The 22996-nt window shown below is 43.5% G+C and overlaps 1 protein-coding gene across 6 annotated transcripts; it reads right to left on the bottom strand.

Annotated features, from left to right (window-relative positions):
- Positions 1-10122: 10122 nt before the first annotated feature.
- On the bottom strand, positions 10123-22996 carry ZNF514 (zinc finger protein 514). Of its 6 annotated transcripts, none has more exons than XM_047069387.1 (6): positions 22827-22990; positions 22415-22582; positions 20856-20911; positions 15658-15784; positions 15233-15316; positions 10123-12408 (listed from the first exon to the last, which is right to left on the bottom strand). In XM_047069387.1, exons 2-6 carry the CDS (start codon positions 22431-22433, stop codon positions 11423-11425), a joined length of 1272 nt encoding a protein of 423 aa, XP_046925343.1. In that variant the 5' UTR covers positions 22434-22582; positions 22827-22990; the 3' UTR covers positions 10123-11422. The 6 variants fall into 6 exon arrangements, with proteins under 6 accessions (XP_046925343.1, XP_046925342.1, XP_046925341.1 ...); XM_047069386.1 differs by having other exon boundaries at positions 20856-20944; XM_047069385.1 differs by having other exon boundaries at positions 20856-22582; positions 22894-22996.

The raw sequence follows: 22996 nt of genomic DNA on the forward strand, positions 1-22996 counted from the left end.
CGGCGGGTCGCTCCGGCGCAATGAGTTGGTGCTGGGGGCCGTTCGCAGCAAGAAGTGCTAGGTACACATGAGCGCGAAAAGGGTCTACGTGAAGGTCCAAGGCTGATGTCTCCAGGAGGCTTAGAACTAATAGGTGAATAAGACCAGGAGTATACAGTGTTCATACCCAACTTCAGTAAAGCTTGGAAGTTGGTTAGATTTATTTAAGCACTTCTGTTACCTTGGACTTCACACGCATTTGTGTGTTCTGATTCTAACGTTTGGTCACACACTCGTAACCTAGACCTATGCTACGGTTTTTCACGAGCCCCACTCGTGGCTTCATACCATCTGGGCCTGCCCGCATTACCCAAGTATGTAGACGGAGAGAAGACACGGACTTCTTGTAAGAAGCTAGTATTCCTGCTCAGGCCGACCTCTGATTTTCAAATTTAGTATAAAAATTTTCAAGCACAGGAAAACAAAAATAGTGACAAGTTAGAGTTCAAAAACTAAGACTGACACGGTTGCTTCACCTGTTCTTTCTCCCTCATTATTAACAATCAAGTCCTGTCCCTTTTCTGAATATCCTCGTTCCTGGGCTATGTGAATTTCTTGATCTGAAGATACTGGGGATGTATCTTTTATTGGTGTTAGGACTGGTATGAGACTTAATATTTGTAGACTTTGTGCAGCTTGCTTGGCTGCATAGTCCGTTATTTCCTTTAGATTCTATAGACCCTCCCTTTTGATGCCTCCCAGATGAATTACAGCCACCTCTTTAGGTTCATGCACAGCCTCTAAGACAGCTATTATTTCAGGTCCATATTTAATAGGAGAGTTATGATTTGATAACAGCTCTCTCTCTCTCTCTCCTTCTCTCTCTCTCTCTCTGTCTCCAGATTGCCCCCATGCGTTTGAGGCTCTTTGCCAATTGTAAAGCACGAGTGAGCGCTATTAACTCTGCTTTTTGGGCAGATGTATTTACTGGGAGTGCTTTGGCCTCAACAGTCTGAGTCTGACTGTTGTGTCCCCAGCTTTTTATATCCCCCTTTTCATGAAACTACTGCAGTCAGTAAATCATCATCTGCATCATCAATAGGAGAATGTTTTAAGTCTGATCAGGTAGAATAAACAAGATCAACAACCTCTGAACAGCTATGCTTTATAGAAGTATGATGGTCAGGTCCAGGCATAAGGGTAACTGGGATTACGGTCTGATGAGTCTTAAGGACCACCTCAGGTGTGTCTAAAAGCATAGCCTGGCGTTTAGTAAGAACCCCCCGCCCCCATCATCCATTGGTGGCCTTTAGTTTCTAAAACACTTTGGACCTGATGTGAAATCATTACTATCAGGAACTGTCCCACAGTAAGTTTTGAGGCTCCTTCCACCAGGAGGGCTGTTGTATGCTTGGCTAAAGCCTCTATTTGCAATTTCACATCAATAGAGGTAGTTCCTAGGACAAATATGGCTAAGGGATAAAACCATCAAGAAGCGCTCTTTGAGGTCTAGCCCTAACAATATCTTAATTATAAGGAATCACTGACAAGTGAGGCAAGACTTGTCTAGGAGTAGACAAGACATTAGAAAAGATTTAGAATAGACAAGTAGGGCCCCAAGTGCATCATCCAGTATAAAAGCATAAGGAAAGTGGGGTTACCCATTATCTCCACAAGTCCATAATTAACCCCATGGAGTGGGATACACTCTGGCTTTTAAGGAACAATTTTGTCATCCCAGCCACACAGAATTGGTCAAGGTGATAGTTGAGTTATACAATTGTTGAGGAATCCATCCTATTTTCCAGCTGTTTAAATAATCATATGCCCAGGGCGGCTCAGTCATGGTTAGGCATCTGACTTCGGCTCAGGTCATGATTTCATGGTTTGTGGGTTAGAGCCCCATGTCAGACTCTGTGCTGACGCTCAGAGCCTGGAGCTGTGCTGATAGCTAAGAACCTGGAACTTGCTTCGGGTTCTGTGTCTCCTTCTCTCTCTGCCCTTCCCCCACTCACACTCTGTCTCTGTCTCTCTCAAAAATAAGTAAACATTCAAAATATTTTTTAAAAATCATGTGCCCATGGGGTCCTTCTTTATCCCTACAGAATAACAAGCAAGAAGATCGTTGATATATGAGCTATGATGGCAATTTCTCTGAAGTTTACCTCAAGCTGTCTAGCTTAGGCAAACAACAAACATTCAAAAATCAACTAGAATTTAACATCCACCAAGATGTGTTATTGAAACATAATTTTTCTCTCTAAAATCACCCATATTTCCAGAGATAGCCAAATCAAGACTAATTCATTTGAAAAATAAGACCAATTTTAACAAATTTAGCCGGATTATTTATATAAGCTCAGTAAGAATAGCAATCGACCATCCAGATCTTTTAAAATCTGCTTTGCTGGAACTTTTCATAATGAATCTAATATTAGTAGCCTCTGTAGGCCAGAAGCCAAGCCACATACTTGCCATCAGATAAGCCTGCAATACCTATAGATTTGGGCAAATTCCTCTTCGTGAAGACCCCCCTGGAACATCCTGAGGTTCCTGCACCTGCCAGAAAGTGGCTTTCTTTACTCACCTGATAAAGTTGCTGGGCACTCTATAATATGTAATGCTGGCCTCTATAAGGCCAACATTTCCAAGGGGCTTTATGGCTCCATATTTCGTAAAGTCATCCTTAGTTCCTTAAAGCTGTCTGGTCATGTCTGAGTCTATGTGATGAGGTTTTAGAGTGATGGGGGTCTGGAGCCGACAGACCTCTCCTTATTCCTGTCCTTATACAAAGTTGTCTGTCTTGGGCATGGGACAGCCACCTAAGTCACTAGCATGGTTGCCAATCTTAAGACTCGTGTGTGAGGTTTCCTCCTCATTGGTCTAATGTGATCCCCTTCACATCTCTGGTCTAGCCTCTTCTGGCTGTGAGACCTCTGCTTGGAGCCCACCAAAACCCATACCCAATTGAATTAAAACCCAACTGGGGACTGTTTCCTAGGGAAATTGGCTATAAAAGACTTCCTGTGTTGGAAAGCCGCTTAGACCGTGATGGATTTCTATCTTGAGGGTTTGCTGTCAATGTCCTCTACTAACTACTTAAATTACCAAATTGGATAAATTCCTCTTGTAAATCTTTTCTAATGTTTTCCATGGGTTTAAAATGGGATGTTTGTCACAGCATGGCATGATATTTCAGTCCATTCACCAGCACCCATTTGTAGGATACAGTAGGGAAGCAGGGGGAAGCTAGCATCCCTCCTACAGGCCTTTATGGTAGGACAGTGATCAACAGCAATTTCATTTGAGGAAGACCTCTAGTCACTTTGACACCTGCCCTAGCAGGCATTTTTGGAAGTAGAATTTTAATTTTATACTAGTGTATTTTTAAAATCCATTCATTTCAGGGGCACCCGGGTGGCTTAGTCGATTGATGGAGCATCTGACTCTTGATTTCAGCTCAGGTCATGATCCCAGGGTCGTGAGATCAAGCCTAGCATCAGGCTCTGCAATGAGCATGGAGCCTCCTCAAGATTCTCTCTCTGTCTCCCTCCGCCCCCTCCCCCACTTACATGTTCACTTGCTCTCTCAAAAAATAAAAAATAAATAAATAAAACCCATTCATTTCAACCTTAGTCTGTCTTGACCACACATAAAATTCCTCTCCAAAGATTTCCTTCACAAACCTTCTACAACTTTACTTTGCATTTAGATTTTGTCCCAAGCCATTTCTCTCCAAACAACTAGTCTCGTTATGGACAAAATTACTTTCTTTTAATTCAACAAAAATGTATTTCCATTCCTTATATCTTTCTTACACATCTGCTTTCCTACATACAGAGTTGCTTCCTTTATTTTCATCAGTCTTAATTACACTTAGCAGAATTTTGATCTCTTAGAAACCTTAGTCTCCAGTGAAAACTAAGTAGTAACAAATTGTGAACTGTTATACCAGAATTCTTTAGATGGCAAATTTATGAATCAAGCATAAAGTGTATTACCAACAGAATCAAATATCCTTAATTTTTCTGCAGTAAGAAGCCAAAAGCAGAAACCTGTGTTCAGTTGTCAGTGCTTTAGCACTTTCTCCTATTTGGAAAAGACCTAGAAATCCAATGAAAAAGAGGACATCAAGTTTCTGGGTCTTACTACCATTCTGACCAAGGTACTAATTTCCAGCCAAAAGACAGACTTTCTCCTCCTCATAGAGTAGCCACAGGCTAGAGGATTGCAGCCTGAGAAATTGACATAAAAGTATTCCAATAAAACCATACTCCTTGAAAAGCCCCTGAAGTTAAAGGAAGAGAAGAGAAAGTACTCACCAAGTTTGCACCACAGTTCAAAGTCCAGATGAGAGGACTTGGGCCCCACGTTGGGAACCAAAATGATGTGGAAATGTAGACGTTCTGAGCGAAAGGTCAAGAAAGAATTGAGACATCTTTGGTGCATAAAGGTAATTTTATTAAAGCACAGGGACAGGACCAATGGGCAGAAAGAGCTACGTCGGAGTCATGAGGAATGGCTGATTATATACTTTCAATTATATATTAGATATAGTATAAATCTCTAAGGAATCTCTAAGGAAGGATGTTCAATGAACTTAATTCAATCTATCATCCAAGCAAAACTTTAAAGTTAACAATTATCCATGAAAACTTTGAAATAGAATTAGCCATCATTGTTTTTTGAGAGAGAGAGCACGTGCACAAGAGTGGGGGGTAGAGAATCCCAAGCAGGTTCCATGCTCAGCACGGAGCCCAAAGCAGGGCTCAATCCCATAACCCTGGGATCATGACCTGAGCCCAAATCAAGAGTTGGACACTTAACTGACAACCCAGGTGCCCCAACCATCATTTTAAGTCATCTTTTTGTTAACAAATTGCAACAGAGATAACACAAGCTTATTAAACCTTCAGTAATCCTTGGTAGAATAAAAGTTTCAATTACTTTGAATATTGAATTATGTTCCACTCGGGTCCACTTAAGATTTGTTCCCCATTGTCAGTTTTTTGGGGTTTTTTTTTGGTTGTTGTTTGTTTTACTTGGGGCACCAGGGGGGGATATCTAAAGTGGGCAATGATAAGTCTGAGGGGTGCTCTTTGCTCCTGGACAGCGAGGGGAGGAGGAGGAGCCATTGGTGCTGGAGGCCAGAGGATGCTCTAGGAACCAGTTATGTAGGCCACACCCAAGGTGGTGCAGAAACGGGAGGAGTGGGAGAGGAAGTGATGTGCTGCCAGAAGGCAGAGAAAGAGAGTTCCTGGCTCTAAACCTCATCAGCTCAGACAGATGAGCAGATACCATATTTTTGTGGTTGTCTTTTTTCCACCAAAGTGGAAATATGCAGTCCACGTTGAGCTGGAGAATACAAGGTACTTTCCCAAAACAAAAGGAGTTTCAGCAGCTGCCTAGGAATATTCCTTAAAGTCCCCATCCCAAGGCAGACTAATCACAGTTGGCTCTAATTATCGCCATGGAGCTGGGAAATGAATGAGAAGAAGCCCCCACATCTATTAGGAGGGAACAGTGAGAGGGTTACCATCCCCTTAATTAGGAATGGCCTCTGTTTCCTCCAGCAACCTGGGTTTAGAAGGAGGCCTATTTAGAAAATTTTCCAATATGTCGGGAGTGAGTTTATTGGCCTGGCTAAGTGGCCAGACACATTCTGCAAGAGGTCTTTAGGTCTGGGTCCTGATTTAGAGCCATGAAGGCCTGGACGTAGTGTACCTCCATCCATTTGCCCTATTTCCTGCAGGAGAGATCTGATAGGTCATACTGAGATCATGCAGTGTTACAGGAGATGAGTCATTTCTTTTCCTTCTTCCAGAGAGATTGAGAGAGGGGATTAGAGAGAACCCCAAGCAGGATCCCCACTGCCGGCACAGAGCCTGATGTGGGGCTTGAACTCATGAATTGTGAGATCATGATTTGAGCTGAAACCAAGAGTGGGCTGCATAACCAACTGAGCCACCCAGGCACCATAGGATGAGTCCTTTCTTAAATTTTGCAATACAAATTGTTCCCAGTGGGTTAAAATGCATTCCAAGGGGGGGCGCCTGGGTGGCTCAGTCGGTTAGGCGGCCGACTTCGGTTCAGGTCATGATCTCGCAGTCCGTGAGTTCGAGCCCCGTGTCGGGCTCTGTGCTGACAGCTCAGAGCCTGGAGCCTGTTTCAGATTCTGTGTCTCCCTCTCTCTGACCCTCCCCTGTTCATGCTCTGTCTCTCTCCGTCTCAAAAATAAATAAACATTAAAAAAAAAAAAAAAAAAGGCATTCCAAGGGACAGTCCTTGGGAATTGAAGAAGAGAGAAGGTCCATTACTAAAACTCCACACAATCCCAGTGCAGCTCTTTCTGCCCACAGGTCCTGTCCCCATGCTTTGTAAAACCACCTTTTTGCAGTGAAAACATCTCAAAAATTCTTTCTTGACTGTTTGCTCCTAGACCCCAAATAATATCACAGACACTGTGGAAAACAGTATTGAGGTTCCTCAAACAAATTAAAAATAGGGGCACCTGGGTGGCTCAGTCAGTGAAACGTGGGATCAAGCCCCAAGTCGAGCTCTACACGACTCTACACGACTGCAGACCCTGCTTGGGATTCTCTGTCTCCCTCTCTCTCTCTGCCCTTCCCCCCACTAGCTCTCCCTTGCTCTCTGTCTCAAACTAAATAAATAAACTTAAAAAAAAATAGAACTACCCTATAATCAGTAATCACGCTACTGGGTATTTACCGCCCCCCCCCCCAAAAAAAACACTAATTAAAAGGGATACATGCATTATTTATTGCAGCATTATTTACAATAGCCAAACTATGAAAGCAGCCCAAGAGCCCATCAATAGATGGATAAAGAAGATGCAGGGTGTGTGTGTGTGTGTGTGTGCAATGTATTTTTCAGCCACAAAAAAAGAATGAAACCTTGCCATTTGCAAAAACATAGATGGAGCTAGAGAATATAATACTAAGAGAAAGAAGTCAGAGAAAGACAAATACCACATGAACTCACTCATGTAGAATTTAAGAAACAAAAACAAATGAGCAAAGGGGGAAAAAAAAGAGAAACCAAAAAACAGACTCTTATCTGTAGAGAACAAACTGGTGGTTACTAGGAGGGGGAGATGGGGGAATGGGGGAAATAGGTGATGGGGATTAAAGAGTACACTTATGAAGGGAGAAAAAAAGAACTGAAGCATTTTCACGTTTTCACATCCACTTGAATGTGTGTGCTTGTGTCATAAAGAACTTGGCTGGTCTTTGTCCCTGCTTCCTGGGAGGTAGCCCCTCAATCCTTGGAATTTTCTGATGTGTCTTTGTTATTCATAGTGGGTCTTGAGACCACACCTGACAGTTTATGCTAATGAGGGGACTCTTAGTTACCCCTAGTTTATGCTAATTAGATGATTAGGGGTGAGGGCTGACCAAGTCAGAAAGACCAACCTTGTGGTTGGAATTGGAATTTTGAGCCATGTGATATCAGCCCGACCTCCAAGGAGGGAAGGGGCACTGAAGCTTGAGTTCAACTGTGTGGTCAACCAACCATGACAACATAATGAAACACCAGTGAAGACTTTGGACAACGAAGGTCAGGCGAGCTTCCCTGCTTGGCAGTACTCTGCATTGTTACACATATGCCCGCAGGTGATGTGTTCCTGGGGAAGAAGAAAGCCTCACATTCAAGATGCTCCCAGACCTCAATCTATGTGCCTCTTCCTTAGGGTGCTTTTGATTTGTATCTTTTTGCTATAATAAAGTCATCATAATATAGCCCTTTCCAGAGTCCTGAGATTTGCTCTAGAGAATTATCAAGCCTAAAAAGTGTGGCAACTCCCAAATTTGTAGCCAGCTGGTCAGAAGAGTAGCCTAGGGACCCCCAAATTTATGGCTGAAGTGGAACAGTCTTGTGGAGTACTGTGTCTTTAACCTGTGAAGTTTGGCCTGATTCTGGGTAGTTGGTGTGTTAAGTCATTGTAGTGCTACAAAATAGCAATGAGTTTTTATGTACACACATACCAACCCACCTCCAAAAGATGGAACAATGCCAATCTATACTTGAATTGAAAAATAATTACAGGAAGCAACATTGTATTTTTCGAAGAAAATATTTAACTGGTAGTTTTCTAGGAGTTTTTCATCTAGTACAAAAGTGTGAAGTCAGGGGCACCTGGCTGACTCAGTCAGAAGAGCACGCGACTCTTAATCACAGGGTCGTGAGTTCAAGCCCCACATTGGGTGTAGAGATCACTTAAAATAAATAAATAAATAAATATTTTTAATGTGGTATATCTGAACAGTAAAATACTTTTTAGAAGTCAGAAGCAGTGAGAAAAAGTGGGTAATACAAGTTTTTCAAATTAACACATGGTTAGTAATGACGTACTGTCTGCTCATTTTAGAGGAAGTATGAGAAATTACCCAAAGCAGCTGATAATCTGGTTCAGGAGACAAGAAAGTGGGAAACTGATAAACAACCAGTAATTTAAATAGATCAAAACAGTAGTAAGAACTATCCCAAGACAAGATACTTTTTGTTTTTAAAAACCTTAAGCAAACACAAATGCTTTTACAATTGCAAATCAGTAAGCTATGACTTCACATCAATGTTCAAGAGAATTCTTCCCTGAGGAGGGGGGTGTTTGAACAGGGTTATGACCAATTATCAGGCTTCAGATAAGTGAAGGGGGCATCCCAGCCTGGTGGAACAGGCAGGGGTGTGTGGAGGCATGTCTGAGGTATGACAAGCTAACTAGTTTGTCTGTACTAGAGGTTCTGTCAGGAGTAGCAGGAGGTTAAGGCAGAGCAAAGAGGACATTTAATGCCAAACTGAGTGAAGATAGATCCTCACTCAGTTTGGCATTAAATGTCCTCTTCACAAAGGTTTTCAGATGAGGCAATGGGTGCACACTGATAATGGTTAACATGGCAAAGATACACAGGAGGGACAGACGTTAAGCAAGACCAGCTATAAAGTCGCAGGTATCCAGGTATATAAAGGGACTTAGGTTGGGGTTAGAGAAGGGCATTGGGAGAACAGATAGAGCAAACTAAGCTATTACTAATATAATAAATTTGCTCTTTCTTCCCTGTGCAACCTGGCTCTCTAGGAAGCAATTTCCATGATTTCTAGGTTCCTAGACTGGCATTCTGATCTCAGCTGTCCAGATGCCTGTTCATCCTATCTGCCTGCACCCCTCTGTCTTAGCCAGCCTGTTGGACCCCTAGTCCTGCCTGTCTGCATGGACCCACTTTGAACTGATCCCCTGATGTCTGGGCTCAGCTTCCTAATCTGTACTTAAAATGGTTAAAGGACTGTTTTTAGTTTAAGCTAATCTTTTAGTCAAGACTATTCTGGTCTATGCCAGCTCCTGCTTTTGGTTTTTCCATATAAATTTCAGAGGCAACATGATATGAAATTGAGACTCAGTAAGCTTAGGGGTAACTATTTCAGAAAATAAACACACACAGACACACCGAAGTAACAGACAAGACAGGAAAAGTAGTTTAGCAATAGTTGGTGTATTTGTATATTTGAGATTTTTAAAAAACAATTTTTATTCAGGTGTATTTTATATACCATAAATTTCACCCATATTCTGTGCACAATTCAATGATTTTTAGTAAATTTACCAAATTGTTCGACCGTCACCATAATCCAGTTTTAGGACATTTGCATCACTCCAAAAAGATTCCTTGTAACATTGCATTCACTCCCAATTACCTCTCCCAGCACCAGGAAATCAGGAATGTACTTTGCCTCCGAAGACTTGCCATTTCTGGACATTTCCTATAAAAGGAACTATACAATACATGGTATCTGGCATCTGGCTACTTTCACTTGGAATAATGTTTTTGAAGTTTTGATCTTTTTATACAATGTGCATATTTAATGATTTTAATGTATAAAAATTTTTTATTTTATTTTGAAAATCCCAAATCTAGTAGCATAATGATCTAACAAAAATTGCTTTTTGCTCAAACTTTAAAAATACCACTCCAGGGGCGCCTGGGTGGCGCAGTCGGTTAAGCGTCCGACTTCAGCCAGGTCACGATCTCGCGGTCCGTGAGTTCGAGCCCCACGTCAGGCTCTGGGCTGATGGCTCGGAGCCTGGAGCCTGTTTCCGATTCTGTGTCTCCCTCTCTCTCTGCCCCTCCCCCGTTCATGCTCTGTCTCTCTCTGTGCCAAGAATAAATAAAAAACGTTGAAAAAAAAATTTTTTAAATACCACTCCATTGCCTCTTAGAGAAAGGTAACGTGTAATGAGTGCATGGGAGTTTTGTACAGGAAGATCTTCAGTCTCTCCATCTCAAAACCACAGCTGTGAACCAGAAGGAACGAGGCCCAGCCCAGGGCATGGCACTTCCAGAAGATCAGTTTCCTTAGCTCTAAACTATGGTTGGGCTAAGTCACTGGTGGCTCTCCACCTCGCTCAGCCGCCATTCTCTTCGCCCACATGGTAACACCTCCCTCCGCTCACCAAATGGGGAGGCAAAGCACATTGCAGTTATAAAGAGCCCCTACCAGGTAGAAAATCACCAGACTGTGATTTCTCAGATTCCTTTCAGCTCTTGTTTTACGAATCTCAAGTCTGAAAGGAATTTTCCCCACATCCATTAAGTTCCCAGGTTTCTCTACGGAGTGAAGCCTTAATGTATGCTGAGGCCTGAACTATACTAGTGGGTTTTCCTAGTTTCACCAAATTCAAAGAGTCACTCTAGTACACATTCTCTGATGTGCAAAATGGGTGGAAAATCTGCCAAAGGCTTTTCCACGTGCATTACATTCCCAGGATTTCTAACTAGTAGGGTGAGTTCACTGATGTTTATAAAGGAAAGAGGTTTGGCTAAAGGCACTCCCACATTCACCATTTCCATAGTGTTTTTCTCAAGAATGATTCTCTGATTCTTTTGAAGAGATGAGCTCTGATAGACCTTCCCACATTTACTGCTTTCAGGGGGCTTCCCTTTTATATGTGTTCTTGGTGCTTAGTAAAGGAAGAAGTATTACAGATGGCTTTTACCACACTTGTAGTTGCTCTCCAGTATGAGTTATCTGATGTTTGTTTACTTACTGGTTGGTTGGCTGATTGATTGATTGAACAATATGTGACTGAAAGCTGTGCCATATTCATTGCATGGATAAGGCTTCTGGCCAGTAGAAACTGTCTGACGTTGAATAATGGGTATCCTCTGACGAAAGCCTTTCCAAATCCATCACACATATTTGGTTTCTCACTAGGATGGATTCTCTGCTGTTTGATAGTGTGATTCAAAGCCCAGCTTCTCTCTTAACATTGACAGAGCGTCTCTTTAGCGTGTACTGTCTGATGTTAAATAAGATGTCTTCCAACCAAGTCGTCGCACATACATTACACTTATAGGAGCTCTCGCCAATGTGTGTAATGCGAATCATGTGTGTACTCCAGCTGAAAGCCTTCCTACGTTCACTGAATTCATACAGCCTTTTTTCCAGCATGACTTTTCTGATGTTTAATAAGGGATGCGGTATGAGCAAAGGCTCTCCCACATTCATTACATTTGTAGGGTTTCTCTCCAGTATGAAATCTATAATGTTGAGTGAGAGATGAACTCTGGCTGAAGGCTCTCCCGCATTTATTACATTTGTAAGGTTTCTCTCCAGTATGAAATCTATAATGTACAATGAGAGATGAACTCTGGCTGAAGGTTCTCCCACATTCCCTGCATTCATAGGGCTTTTCTCCAGTATGAGTTCTCTGATGTTTAATAAGGGATGAAGTATGACCAAAGGCTCTTCCACATTCATTACATTTGTAAGGTTTCTCTCCAGTATGAAATCTATAATGTAGAACAAGAGATGAACTCTGGCTGAAGGCTCTCCCACACTCGCTGCATTCATAGGGCTTTTCTCCAGTATGAGTTCTCTGATGTTTAATAAGCGATGAAATATGACCAAAGGCTCTCCCACATTCACTGCATTCATAGGGCTTTTCTCCAGTGTGACATCTCTGATGGCGCCTAAGTTCTGACTGGAAATGGAAAGACTTCCCACATTCATTACATTTACAAGGCTTCTTCCCTGGATGGGTTCTCCGGGAGTTACTTCTTCCTGAAGTCTGTCTGAATTCTGTGTCCGATTTATAAGATCCTTCTCCTATGGGAACATTGTGTTGGTTAAAAAGGACTGATCTTAAGTCTAAACTTCTCCCAAAATCACTCCATTCACGATCTATCCTAAGGGTGGTAGTAAATTTGTGAGTGACTGACATTTCTTTCGGATGTCCCTCCAGTTTTTTTGGATGTATCTCTAACTGGTCATCACAACCACAAATTGCTTTCAGTTTGCAGAAGGAGAGTTCATCTCTGATGTGTTTTTCTACTGATGCTATGGGGAATAATTCCTCTTTGGAAATATCCTGATTTAGTCTTGATTCCTTGGCTTTAGGCCTTTTCTCCCAGTCTGGGTGGGGGAAAAAAGAGACATGCTTGTATTAACTGTTCCATGGGCGAAGAGGAAGTAAAATCCTATAATGGATGTAAGATCATGAAGCTTTAAAATAATATCCGAGGCAGACAGCCTCTCCTTTGCTGTCGCCTCTCCTTTGCTGTCCTGCCCACTGCTTCCTTGCAGTGTATTCAATAAACTTCTATCTCCTTTGTCTGCCTCAGGTGAATTCTTTCACCTCAAAATAATGATAATAATAATAATAATATCATCTGAGACGTGTACAGTTTCTTTCAAGAATGGTATATGTCTGAGGTTTTGGAGTTACCAAGAATAAGTGATAAGCAAGTGAATGCAGATTAGGAAAACCTGAAAAAATAGTGTTTGGATTCCAGTACACAAGGTAAGTCCAAAGATCGTAAAGATGAGAAGAGGGTAGGAAGATGCCCTCACAAGGTCCCCTCAGCACTTCAGTTTATATTACTATATATAATTGTGACAGGAAGATTAATTCTCCCTCAAAGACATCCATGCCCTAATCCCAAGAACTTGTAAATATGTACCTTACATGGCACAAGAAAAAAATGCCTTACATGGCTAAAGGGACTTTGCGGATGTGATTAAGAGCCCAAACCTTTAGGGGCGCCTGGGTGGCGCAGTCGGTTAAGCGTCCGACTTCAGCCAGGTCACGATCTCGCGGTCCGGGAGTTCGAGCCCCGCGTCAGGCTCTGGGCTGATGGCTCGGAGCCTGGAGCCTGTTTCCGATTCTGTGTCTCCCTCTCTCTCTGCCCCTCCCCCGTTCATGCTCTGTCTCTCGCTGTCCCAAAAATAAATAAACGTTGAAAAAAAAAATTTAAAAAAAAAAAAAGAGCCCAAACCTTTAGATGGGGAGATTATCCTGGATTATTCAGACAGGACCAATGTAATCACCCACATCCTTCAAATCAGAGAGCATTTCATGGCTGGGTCAGAGAGATGTGGTGTGAGAAGGACTCAGCCCACCATTTCTGTCTTTGATGGTGGAGAATGGGCACCAAGAGCCAAGGAATGTAGCAGTCTCTAGAAGCTGTTACCATTCCTCAGTTTATAGCCAGCAAGAAAACAAGGATCTCGGTTTCACAACCGCAAGAAACTGGTTCTGCTAACAACTCAAATAACCAGAAAGCAGATTCTACCCTAGCCACTCCAGAAAGGAACACCTCTGCTGACATCTTGTGTGAGACCCATGCCAGACTTCTGACCTATGAACTACTAAATAATAAGTCTAAAGTCTAAACTAATAAGTTTAAACTCTTTAAGTTTGTGGCAATTTGTTTCAGCAACAATAGAAAATGAATACAATAAAAATAAAGTGTCTGAAAAGGTAAATGACTAGTGACGCCAGTGCTCCCAAAGGCTAGATTCTGAGTCAGTGGGTCTTGTGTGACCCCTGGGGATCTGGATGTTTCAACAAGTTCCCTGAGAGATTCTGAAGCACAGCCATATTTGTAGAGCACTGTAAATGGACAGATATTTATCTTGAGACCAGATCCAGATGTCAGACCCTTGCTCCCAATCAGAAAAAGAACAAGAAAGGAGCACCTGGGTGGCTCAGTCAGTTAACCATCCAACTCTTGATTTTGGCTCAGGTCATGATCTCATGGTTCATGAGATTGAGCCCCACATTGGGCTCTGTGCTGTTGGTGGGGAGCCTGCTTGGGATTCTCTCTCTCCCTCTCTCTCTCTGTCCCTCCCCAACTTGCACACGCACATGCACATGCCCTCTCTCTCTCTCTCAAAATAAATAAACTTTAAAAAAAAAAGATTAAGAAAAGACTAATATAGGAGAGATCAGCAACTTCCCTCTCTGTCCTCTATTCTAGGCTCCTATGAGTCCCAACCTGTGCCTTGGGATTTGAGGACTTCTTTCCTGAGCTTTACCTCTGACCTAGGGCTGTGATTCTGCCTCAGAGATGAACATTGGCATAGACTGTCACCTTTCTCCACTGTGCTTGGGCTACACATGGCAAGAAGAAGAGCTCTGAGTCCAGAATTCTGCTCCAAGAGGTGAGGCCTATCAGGTACTCTCAAGTCACCTAGGAATACATGGTCTCAAAGAGATGACATCAACAGATGGCAAGGAGTAGTCTTTGTTTCTGGAACCACCTCTGTTGAAGCTCAGTGTCCTCACCTTGATCTTCTTGACATCATCCATCTGCCCTTGCCTGTAACCCTTTAGTTTCTAGGCCACTCAACTGTTCTGTTTGGTCTCTTAGTAACTCCCTTAACCCTGCTGATATAAGACAGTCTGGCCATTTACAACTGTTGACCCTTAGAGTCCATCCAACATTGATCATGTGACATCTAGCGATACTGAGTGGCACTAAGAATTTAGAAGGGGCGGGCAGAGATGGGTACCAAAAGCAGCTTAAGTGCTAGAGAAGAAAATGAACATCTCTTCTTCTGACACTAGAGATAATTACAAAAGCCTAATAGTATTCAAAATACTGTTGGGGTGCCTGGTGGCTCAGTCGGTTAAGTGTCAAACTTCAGCTCAGGTCATGATCTCACAGCTCATGAGTTCAAGCCCTGTGTCGGGCTCTGTGCTGACGGCTCAGAGCCTGGAGCCTGCTTCAGATTCTGTGTCTCCCTCTCTCTCTGCCCCTCCCCCACTTGTACTCTGTCTCTCAAAAATAAATAAACATTAAAAAAAATTTTCAAAATACTGTAGTGGGTGGAGGGCTTCTGACAAGTAGCCTCACCTCTCAGAGGATAGTCCCCTAACCAAGGTTTCAGGGCAACTTCCTACCCAGGGCTGATCCTTATTGGGTGTGATGCTGCTTAGGTCTCACTCACTCACCTGTTGAGATTTCTCCCTCTACCACACAGGGCTCTCCCCCTTCCTCCAACTGGCAGATCACATATGGTTTAGATACTGGAAGCCCTGATGGTAGAGAAAGAAAAGGATCATGACTGGGTATGTTAGAGGCCAAGGCTTTAGCCCTAGGTCTTTCTGGGGGAGAAATAGGTGTGGAAAGCCTACAAATAGGCATTGTAAAATATTAGGAGCAGAATCATGAAACTTCTTATTATGGTTTCATAGCGAGCAAGACTTTTCCTACGAATGAAGAATGAGGACTCCAGAGAAAATGTAAATGTCTGATTCCAGAACCCCAGGGCAAAACTCAGCCAACAGGCCTAGAAACCCCAAGCTTTTAAACAACAATGAAATAAAGATGGCAGGCCTGATGGGCAGGCTTTAGGCTTTGGAGGAGCTGAGCTCACCCAGAGAGGCCAAGTTCTTGAAGTTCTCCAGCATCACTTCCCTGTACAGGTCCTTCTGAGCAGGATCCAGCTGCCCCCATTCCCACTGGGTGAATTCCACAGCCACATCCTTGAATGTCATCAGATCCTGAAACACAGAAGACACTGCTGTATCCTTAGGGAGCACATTAACAGCCCCAGGAAGAAGAGAGGATGGGCGTCTGAGTAGAACCTTAGGATGTAGAAGGGATTCCACGAGTTCCTAGCTATCCCAATGCCCAGTTTGGGATTTTGTCATCTCAAAAATATTTTAAGCTGCTTCAGGAAACGTATCTTCCTTACTACTTGGAAGTAGTAAGTGCCCACTCTTGTCAATACTTTAGTCACACTGCTTAGAAATATAATCAGGGTCAGAAAGAGGATCTCTTTTGCATTGTTGGTGGGAATGCAAGCTGGTGCAGCCACTCTGGAAAACAGTATGAAGGTTCCTCAAAAAACTAAAAATACAACTACCCTACGACCCAGCAATTGCACTGCTAGGCATTTATCCAAGGGATACAGGTGTGCTGTTTCGAAGGGGCACATGCACCCCCATGTTTATAGCAGCACTATCGACAATAGCCAAAGTATGGAAAGAGCCCAAATGTCCATCGATGGATGAATGGATAAAGAGGTGGTATATATATACAATGGAGTATCACTCGGCAATCAGAAAGAATGAAATCTTGCCATTTGCAACTACGTGGATGGAACTGGAGGATATTATGCTAAGTGAAATTAGTCAGAGAAAGACAAATATCATATGACTTCACTCCTATGAGGACTTTAAGAGACAAAACAGATGAACATAAGGGAAGGGAAACGAAAATAATATAAAAACAGGGAGGGGGACAAAACAGAAGAGACTCATAAATATGGAGAACAAACAGAGGGTTACTGGAGGGGCTGTGGGAGGGGGGATGGGCTAAATGGGTAAGGGGCACGAAGGAATCTACTCCTGAAATCATTGTTGCACCATATGCTAACTAATTTGGATGTAAATTTTAAAAAAATAAAAAAACAAGTTAAAAAAAAAAAAAAAGGAAATATAATCAGGGTCTCAAGAGAATCAACCCTACAGAGACATTCTGCTTAGGGGGACAAATGTAATCCATTTCCTTCATTTTCTACAAGTTCTACTCTCAACTTAGTTGCACTTAATTCGAATCAACTAGAAATAACAGGCTATACGCTCTGCATTCTCAAACGCACTAGTATCAATAGTCTTCTATTTTTGAAACTTGTGACCTATGATTTTAATGACAATTTTCACTAAATCCAAATCAAATAATTTGGGATTTATAATAATTTACCCCCACGCCACCCCAGCACACAGTTCAGTGATAGTGTACCAAGTAGCCTTATAATGAATCGTTAAGTCTTTTATGAGTTTGATTACCATGAATCCTCTCCCCCAAAGCCTAATCACTTTTCTATTCCTATTCATTCAATTCCTGAATGTGCAAAATTGACAGACCCTGGATCCCAGGTCTCCACAAGGGACAAACACTCTGTGGGTCCCAACCAGAAGTATCCTGTCACCCTCTAAACAGCAACGAGATAACCTCCCATTTGACTTACACTGTATGATAATTCACATACCATGAACTAAAATGCAGATAAATGTAGCATAAACTCCTATACTTCTCCCAAAATATGTTTAGAAATCCCATTTAGACATTGATTCCATAGAATAAGTCAAAGTAAAAATTTTACATTAACATAAGTCAGTCCAAAATAATCAGATATGGAAAACTCACTTCTAATAACCCCTTTTGATAGATTACATTATTTATTCAAAATATTCACTGGCTCTCCCTGTAGGACTGAATTTCCTGTTCCAATGACCTAAGTGTAGTCAAATAATCTGCTTTTCACAAACAGAATGTGAAACATGTAATACAGGCAAAAAATAAACCTTTGATGATAGAAGTCTTTGAAGTGTTGCTGTTCTTAATATAGCAAGCATAACTAGCCTAAACTGACTCATTAAAAAAAAAACAAAAAACAAAAAACAAAAAAAAAAAACCTAGTACTTAAAGCAGGGTTCTGCCATCACAAAAAGCCTAAAATATGTGAGTTTGGCTTAGAGCCAGAAGTAAAGAAAGTTATTGATGCTATGGCAACCCATGTAATTTGGTGGTGAACTGTGTGCTAAAACAGTTGTCTGCAATAACTGGAAAGACGAACAATGTAAGAATGAATTTGTGGTGCTGTGAGAAGAGGCTGGAACATCAGTAGTGTGAGGTGGTTGTTATTGGCAGAAGTTGACAAAATATCTCAAAAAAAAGAAATGAGCTCAAGAGTTGGCTAGTTTGCAAAATAAAAATGGAAGGCAAAAGAAAGGATCCGGAAATTGTAAACTTACAGAGTTGGAGATTTAACCAATTCTGGTTCCCAGTTGGTCAAAGACAATATAGATAAGCCTTTTACATGACAAAGGATGGTTAACAACCTAATGGAAGGACCAAAGAGTGTGGTTGTCAAACCTTTTGTTTAAACCTCTGAATAATTTCAGATGGCTCCCAGTAAATCCTTTCAGGGCAGCTGAAGTGCTTAGTGACTAAAGGAATGGCTTTCTCAAGAAAACCCCCAAGAGTTCCACAAAAAAGAACTGTGGGTAAAATTGCTGACACATGGAAGTGACAGAAAACAAATACATAAAAAGCTGATGACCTTTTCAAGAGTTACACCGAATGTTCATGACTTGAAAAAGTCCTTGGGCCATCAATTTATTCAAGGAGGATGAAAAAGTTGCTTAGCCCTCAAGTGAGTTTATTCTCCAATATCATTTCATAGGCGACCAAGGAGGGTACTGCAGAAGGAACTTGGGGGCAGAGCCAAGAGCTAAGGAGAGCACTGGCCTGAGGAGCTCCATCCAGGTAGCAGAAGCAGGGCATAACCAGAAGACTTCCTGGTCCCAAGGTCAGCGTTTCTCACCAAGTCTGCCCAGAGGAATTTCATAGCTGCTGCAGACCTGAGATTGCTGGGCTCCTCCCATGCTTCCCCTTCCCGGACTCCTAATTGTGGTTATCTTGTGGTTATCCTGTCTGCATTATTCCACTGTATTGGATATATGGATTCAGGCAATTTGTCCTTTTACATCATAGGTTCAGAGATCTCCAGATCCGGAGGAAAAACATCCAGACCTGATGTTGAGGCCATCACACCATCCAAGACTTTGATCTTAATGCTCTTAGTAGGTAACTAAATAGAGGTTTTAGGTTATCTCTCTTGGGGAGAGATTGTGTGTGGAGGGAGGGAAGTGAATATTTGTAAGAAAACAGACAGTGGCAGACTAATTATTTGTTCAAAGTATTCACTCCCCTCCCCTGACGCCCCACATTATGGAAGGCCTATTTATACTTCCCACCTCACTGACATTAGGCTTGGCCACATGACTTGCTTCGGCCAATGAGTTGTGGGCAGAAGCCAGAAGAACCATCTCCTGGTTCTGACACTGTACTTTTCCCTGCCACATAACAACATCCCAGAGCAGACTTGATCTTTCAGCATGAATCCCAGAGCAAAGAGGGTGTGGAGGAGTCAGAGCTGGCCCACTAGTGATACGTAACATAAAGAAGAAATACACCTTTGTTACTATGAGCCATTGAGATCTACAGGCCATCGTTCCTACGACATTCCTAGATTAAGCTCTCTGATATACCTCTGAATGGTGTACATTAAGGCCAAAGAGGTTGAAACTCGATTTATTATCCTACTAGTTATCTGTGAGAATCCTCTATTGGTGGGGATTTCCCCCACTGGCTAGAAAATTAAATACAAATGTCTATCATTAGGCTACAATACACGAAACTACCATCTTGGCTGCTAGGAAATGAGGCAGCCTGGCATCCACAGCCTTCCACTTGATTTTCTCCACATCCAGCCTACTACAGCCAAACCTGAATCCAATTCTGGAGTCGGTCACCATTACTCCGTTTACCCCCTCACAACCGAAGCTGACTAGGAATTACCATTTACCAGAAGACTCCAGCAATGATATGAGGTAACTGCGTTATTGAGTGGTTAAGATCTTAAAGCCAGACAACCTGGATCTGAAACTAGGCTGCCTTCCTTATGTGCTGAAACTAGGCTGCCTTCCTTATGTGCTAGATAACCATATACAAGTGACTTTATCTCTCTTGCTTTTCTCAGTTACCTCTCTGTGCCTCAGTTGCCATTCTTCAAAATAAGAATGTTTGAAAGATGAAATGAGCTAGTGTAAGTAAATTGTGTAGAACGGCTCCTGATACATATTTGGTTCTCAGTACATAATGGCTATTACTATTTTCACCATGATCATTAACATGATTTAAAAAAAAATTTTTTTTTAATGTTTATTTATTTTTGAGAGAGAGAGACAAAGCGTGAGCAGGGGAGGAGCAGAGAGGAAGACGCAGAATCCGAAACAGGCTCCAGGCTCTGAGCTGTCAGCACAGAGCCCGACGTGGGGCTCGAACTCACAAACCATGAGACCATGACCTGAGCTAAAGTTGGACACTTGACCGACTGAGCCACCCAGGCGCCCCACCATTATCGTTAACATGATTACCATCCTCATTTCACAACTGCAAACCCAATGCATAGAGAAGTTAGGTGAGTGTTCCAGCCAGGAGGTAAGTTAAGTCTATCTTCTCACTAATCCAGGAAGATAACATCTGAACAGGCACATAGCCTCAAACGGCCTCTCCACCTGTCCATACCCTCAGAATGTCCTTGCCCCCTTTTCTCCATGAGCCTTCCCGAACCTCGCCAGGCTCATTGTTCTTTTACTACATCCTGATGGAAAGGCCTATCTGTGCCACGTCCATCTGTCATCAAACCATGCACAACCTTACTGTGACTGGGGCTGCGTCCTGGGTACCAGAGTCTCCCCTCCCGCCCCTTTCTGCGGTAGTGACACTCCTTCAAGTTCAGGGCTCCCTCCATTACTTGGTACTCACTGCAATGCTCATGACAGAAATAAACCAAAAGATCTGTGTGAGTACATACTGAGCAGAGAGGAGGGGGCCCTAGAAAGGGACAGGGAGGCCAGCATCCACCTTGATGGGTTCAGCCTCCAGCAGAGCAGGAATTGGGGTCAGTTCCCTTGAGCGAACAAAGAGGCTCCAGAGAAAAGGAGGCGAATACATTATAGTTCAATCATTTGAGGAATAATGAAGAGAACCCCAACTCACCTGGGGCCTGGCTTTCAGGAATAAACTGGCTGTTCCCTTTTCTCCTGGGTATCTCTCTGGAGAAAGAGCAGGGTCCTGAGAAGGGAGAACTAAGAAGGTAAAAGGAGCCATAAGGAAGGCTAACCCTTATGGCCTTTGCAGCTCCCAGATTCCCCAAGCTGGAAACCCCTGAAGAGTCAGTATGTCACCTCAGTGGTTCTGGGGACAGAGCTGGGTCAAAGGGAGCTGACGGGCAGCCTCTAGCTATCCTACAGGAGACAGAATTGCACAAGCCCTCCCCCACCTCTCCTGTCCAAAGGCCACAGCAGGCTTCAGGTAAGTGAAGTATCACCAAATTCCAGCCACTCCACTGGAGAGTTACTTACTGGGCATCTCCTCTACTAGGCCTTTTAAAAATATAAACATGGAGAAGACTTTCAAGGAACTTTAAATATAGCCTATGGTATGAGATTAAGAACACAAGACAAGGCCCAGGGCAAGGCCAAGAAATATATACACTTTAAGGGAAAGAAGTTACACCTTTCCCCTCATCCTTGGGAACCCAGCTCAAAGGTCAGTTCTCCCTGAGAAGTTCCCAAGCATAGGTCTCTGCAAGCATACTTTTTAAGTCCCACTATAATAGGGTTTTTATATCATACTATTTTCAAAGCCTGAAAACAAACAATACACTAGCCGCAACCATGCCAAAGAAGTTATCATAGCTAACAACAACAAAAGCATGGAAATGGCAGGCAGCATAGCATAGCATAGGTCAGCACATCTCAAACGTTAATGTGTGTATGGATTCTGGGGGATCTTGTTAAACAGACTCTGATTCAGTGTATGTGGGGTAGGGCCTGAGAGTCTGCATTTCTAAAGAGTTTGAGATGATTCTTGTGCTCTAGTCTACAGAATACAAGGCATAAAGGAATACAGAGGGGGTGCTGGTCCCAGAGATTCGGCCCAGTTCTGCCACTGGCCAGTCTTGTGACCTTGAGCATGTGCGCTGAAGAACGAAAAGTTAAAATGCCCACTTGGTGAAGGACAGGAGATTCTAAACATAGAAAGAAATGGCTTAAAAACTCATGGGTCACCTGGATTGCCTTGTCCCCAACACTAGTGAAGAGGTGACTACAGGAAGTACCCCCCATGTATACTGCTAATCTTCTACACAGTTGAGCTAGAAAGGCTGGAGGAATCTTATTACTTAATGAAGCAATAAAGGAAATGGTGGCAAGGCTCTAAATGGCCCCACTGCCCTCTGATCCCTGGCCAAGGCCACTCCTTCACAGGTTTGTTTATTATTTACCCTCTCCCTCCCACACAGGAGAGCCCTCCCGGCTCTCCTCTGGCTTTTGGGAAGTCTTCCGCGGCCATCCCCTCCACCTCTACCATGGTGTCTGGATACGGAGACTTCACGCTCCTGGGCTTGGATAATTAGGAAATGCCACAGGGAAGGCGGTTACAGGCTCTGCCCCTTCCTTGGATTCCTCGGCCTCTTCCTAGGGTCGTCCTCCTCCTTGGCCCGCGACTAACTCCCCAGAAGGGCTTCTGGCCCTCTCCACCCTCGAGAGCCAAACCTGATGCTGTGGAGTCCATAGCTGGGGCTAAGCGGCGACGTCCTTTCACTAGGTCCAAATGTCTGTCCTGCAGCCGCAGCCCTGCGGTCCTCCCTTACGGCTCAGAGAGCAGGGAGCAAGCTAGGTGACATCGGGCATTCCCACTCCGCGCAGTGACGCCCAGGCGACCTGCAAGGCCCAGAACAGAGCAGTCAAACCCAGACTCCTGTCCGAGCGCGTAGCACTGCCGCCCGGGGTGGTGCGGTTCCCCTGCTTTCAGGCGCGCTCTCAGACCCCTCACGAGCCGGACCTGGGCCCCCTGGCTTCGCTCCGTCGCCTTGCTCCTCGGGACCGGACTCTGGACCCCAGTTTCACCGCAGACCCACACCCATGATGACTACCACACCACCAAGAGATACGGCCGTAGCCACACCTGCTACCTCGGTACCCAGTGCGCCTCCGCGGCCCGGAGCTAGCAGGGATTCAAAAGAGAGCCTCACGGGGACACTGCAACTCGATCTCCTAGCTCCAGGCCCCACAGCCCCTCGCGGAGGGACACTTCCAACAATGTCACGGGCTAGCGCGCAGCGCTCGCAACAGGCC

Source organism: Lynx rufus, unplaced genomic scaffold (genome assembly GCF_022079265.1).
Source record: "Lynx rufus isolate CCGP_SWC_20201006 ecotype Redwood Valley unplaced genomic scaffold, mLynRuf1.p SCAF_8, whole genome shotgun sequence".
Classification (NCBI taxonomy): domain Eukaryota; kingdom Metazoa; phylum Chordata; class Mammalia; order Carnivora; family Felidae; genus Lynx; species Lynx rufus.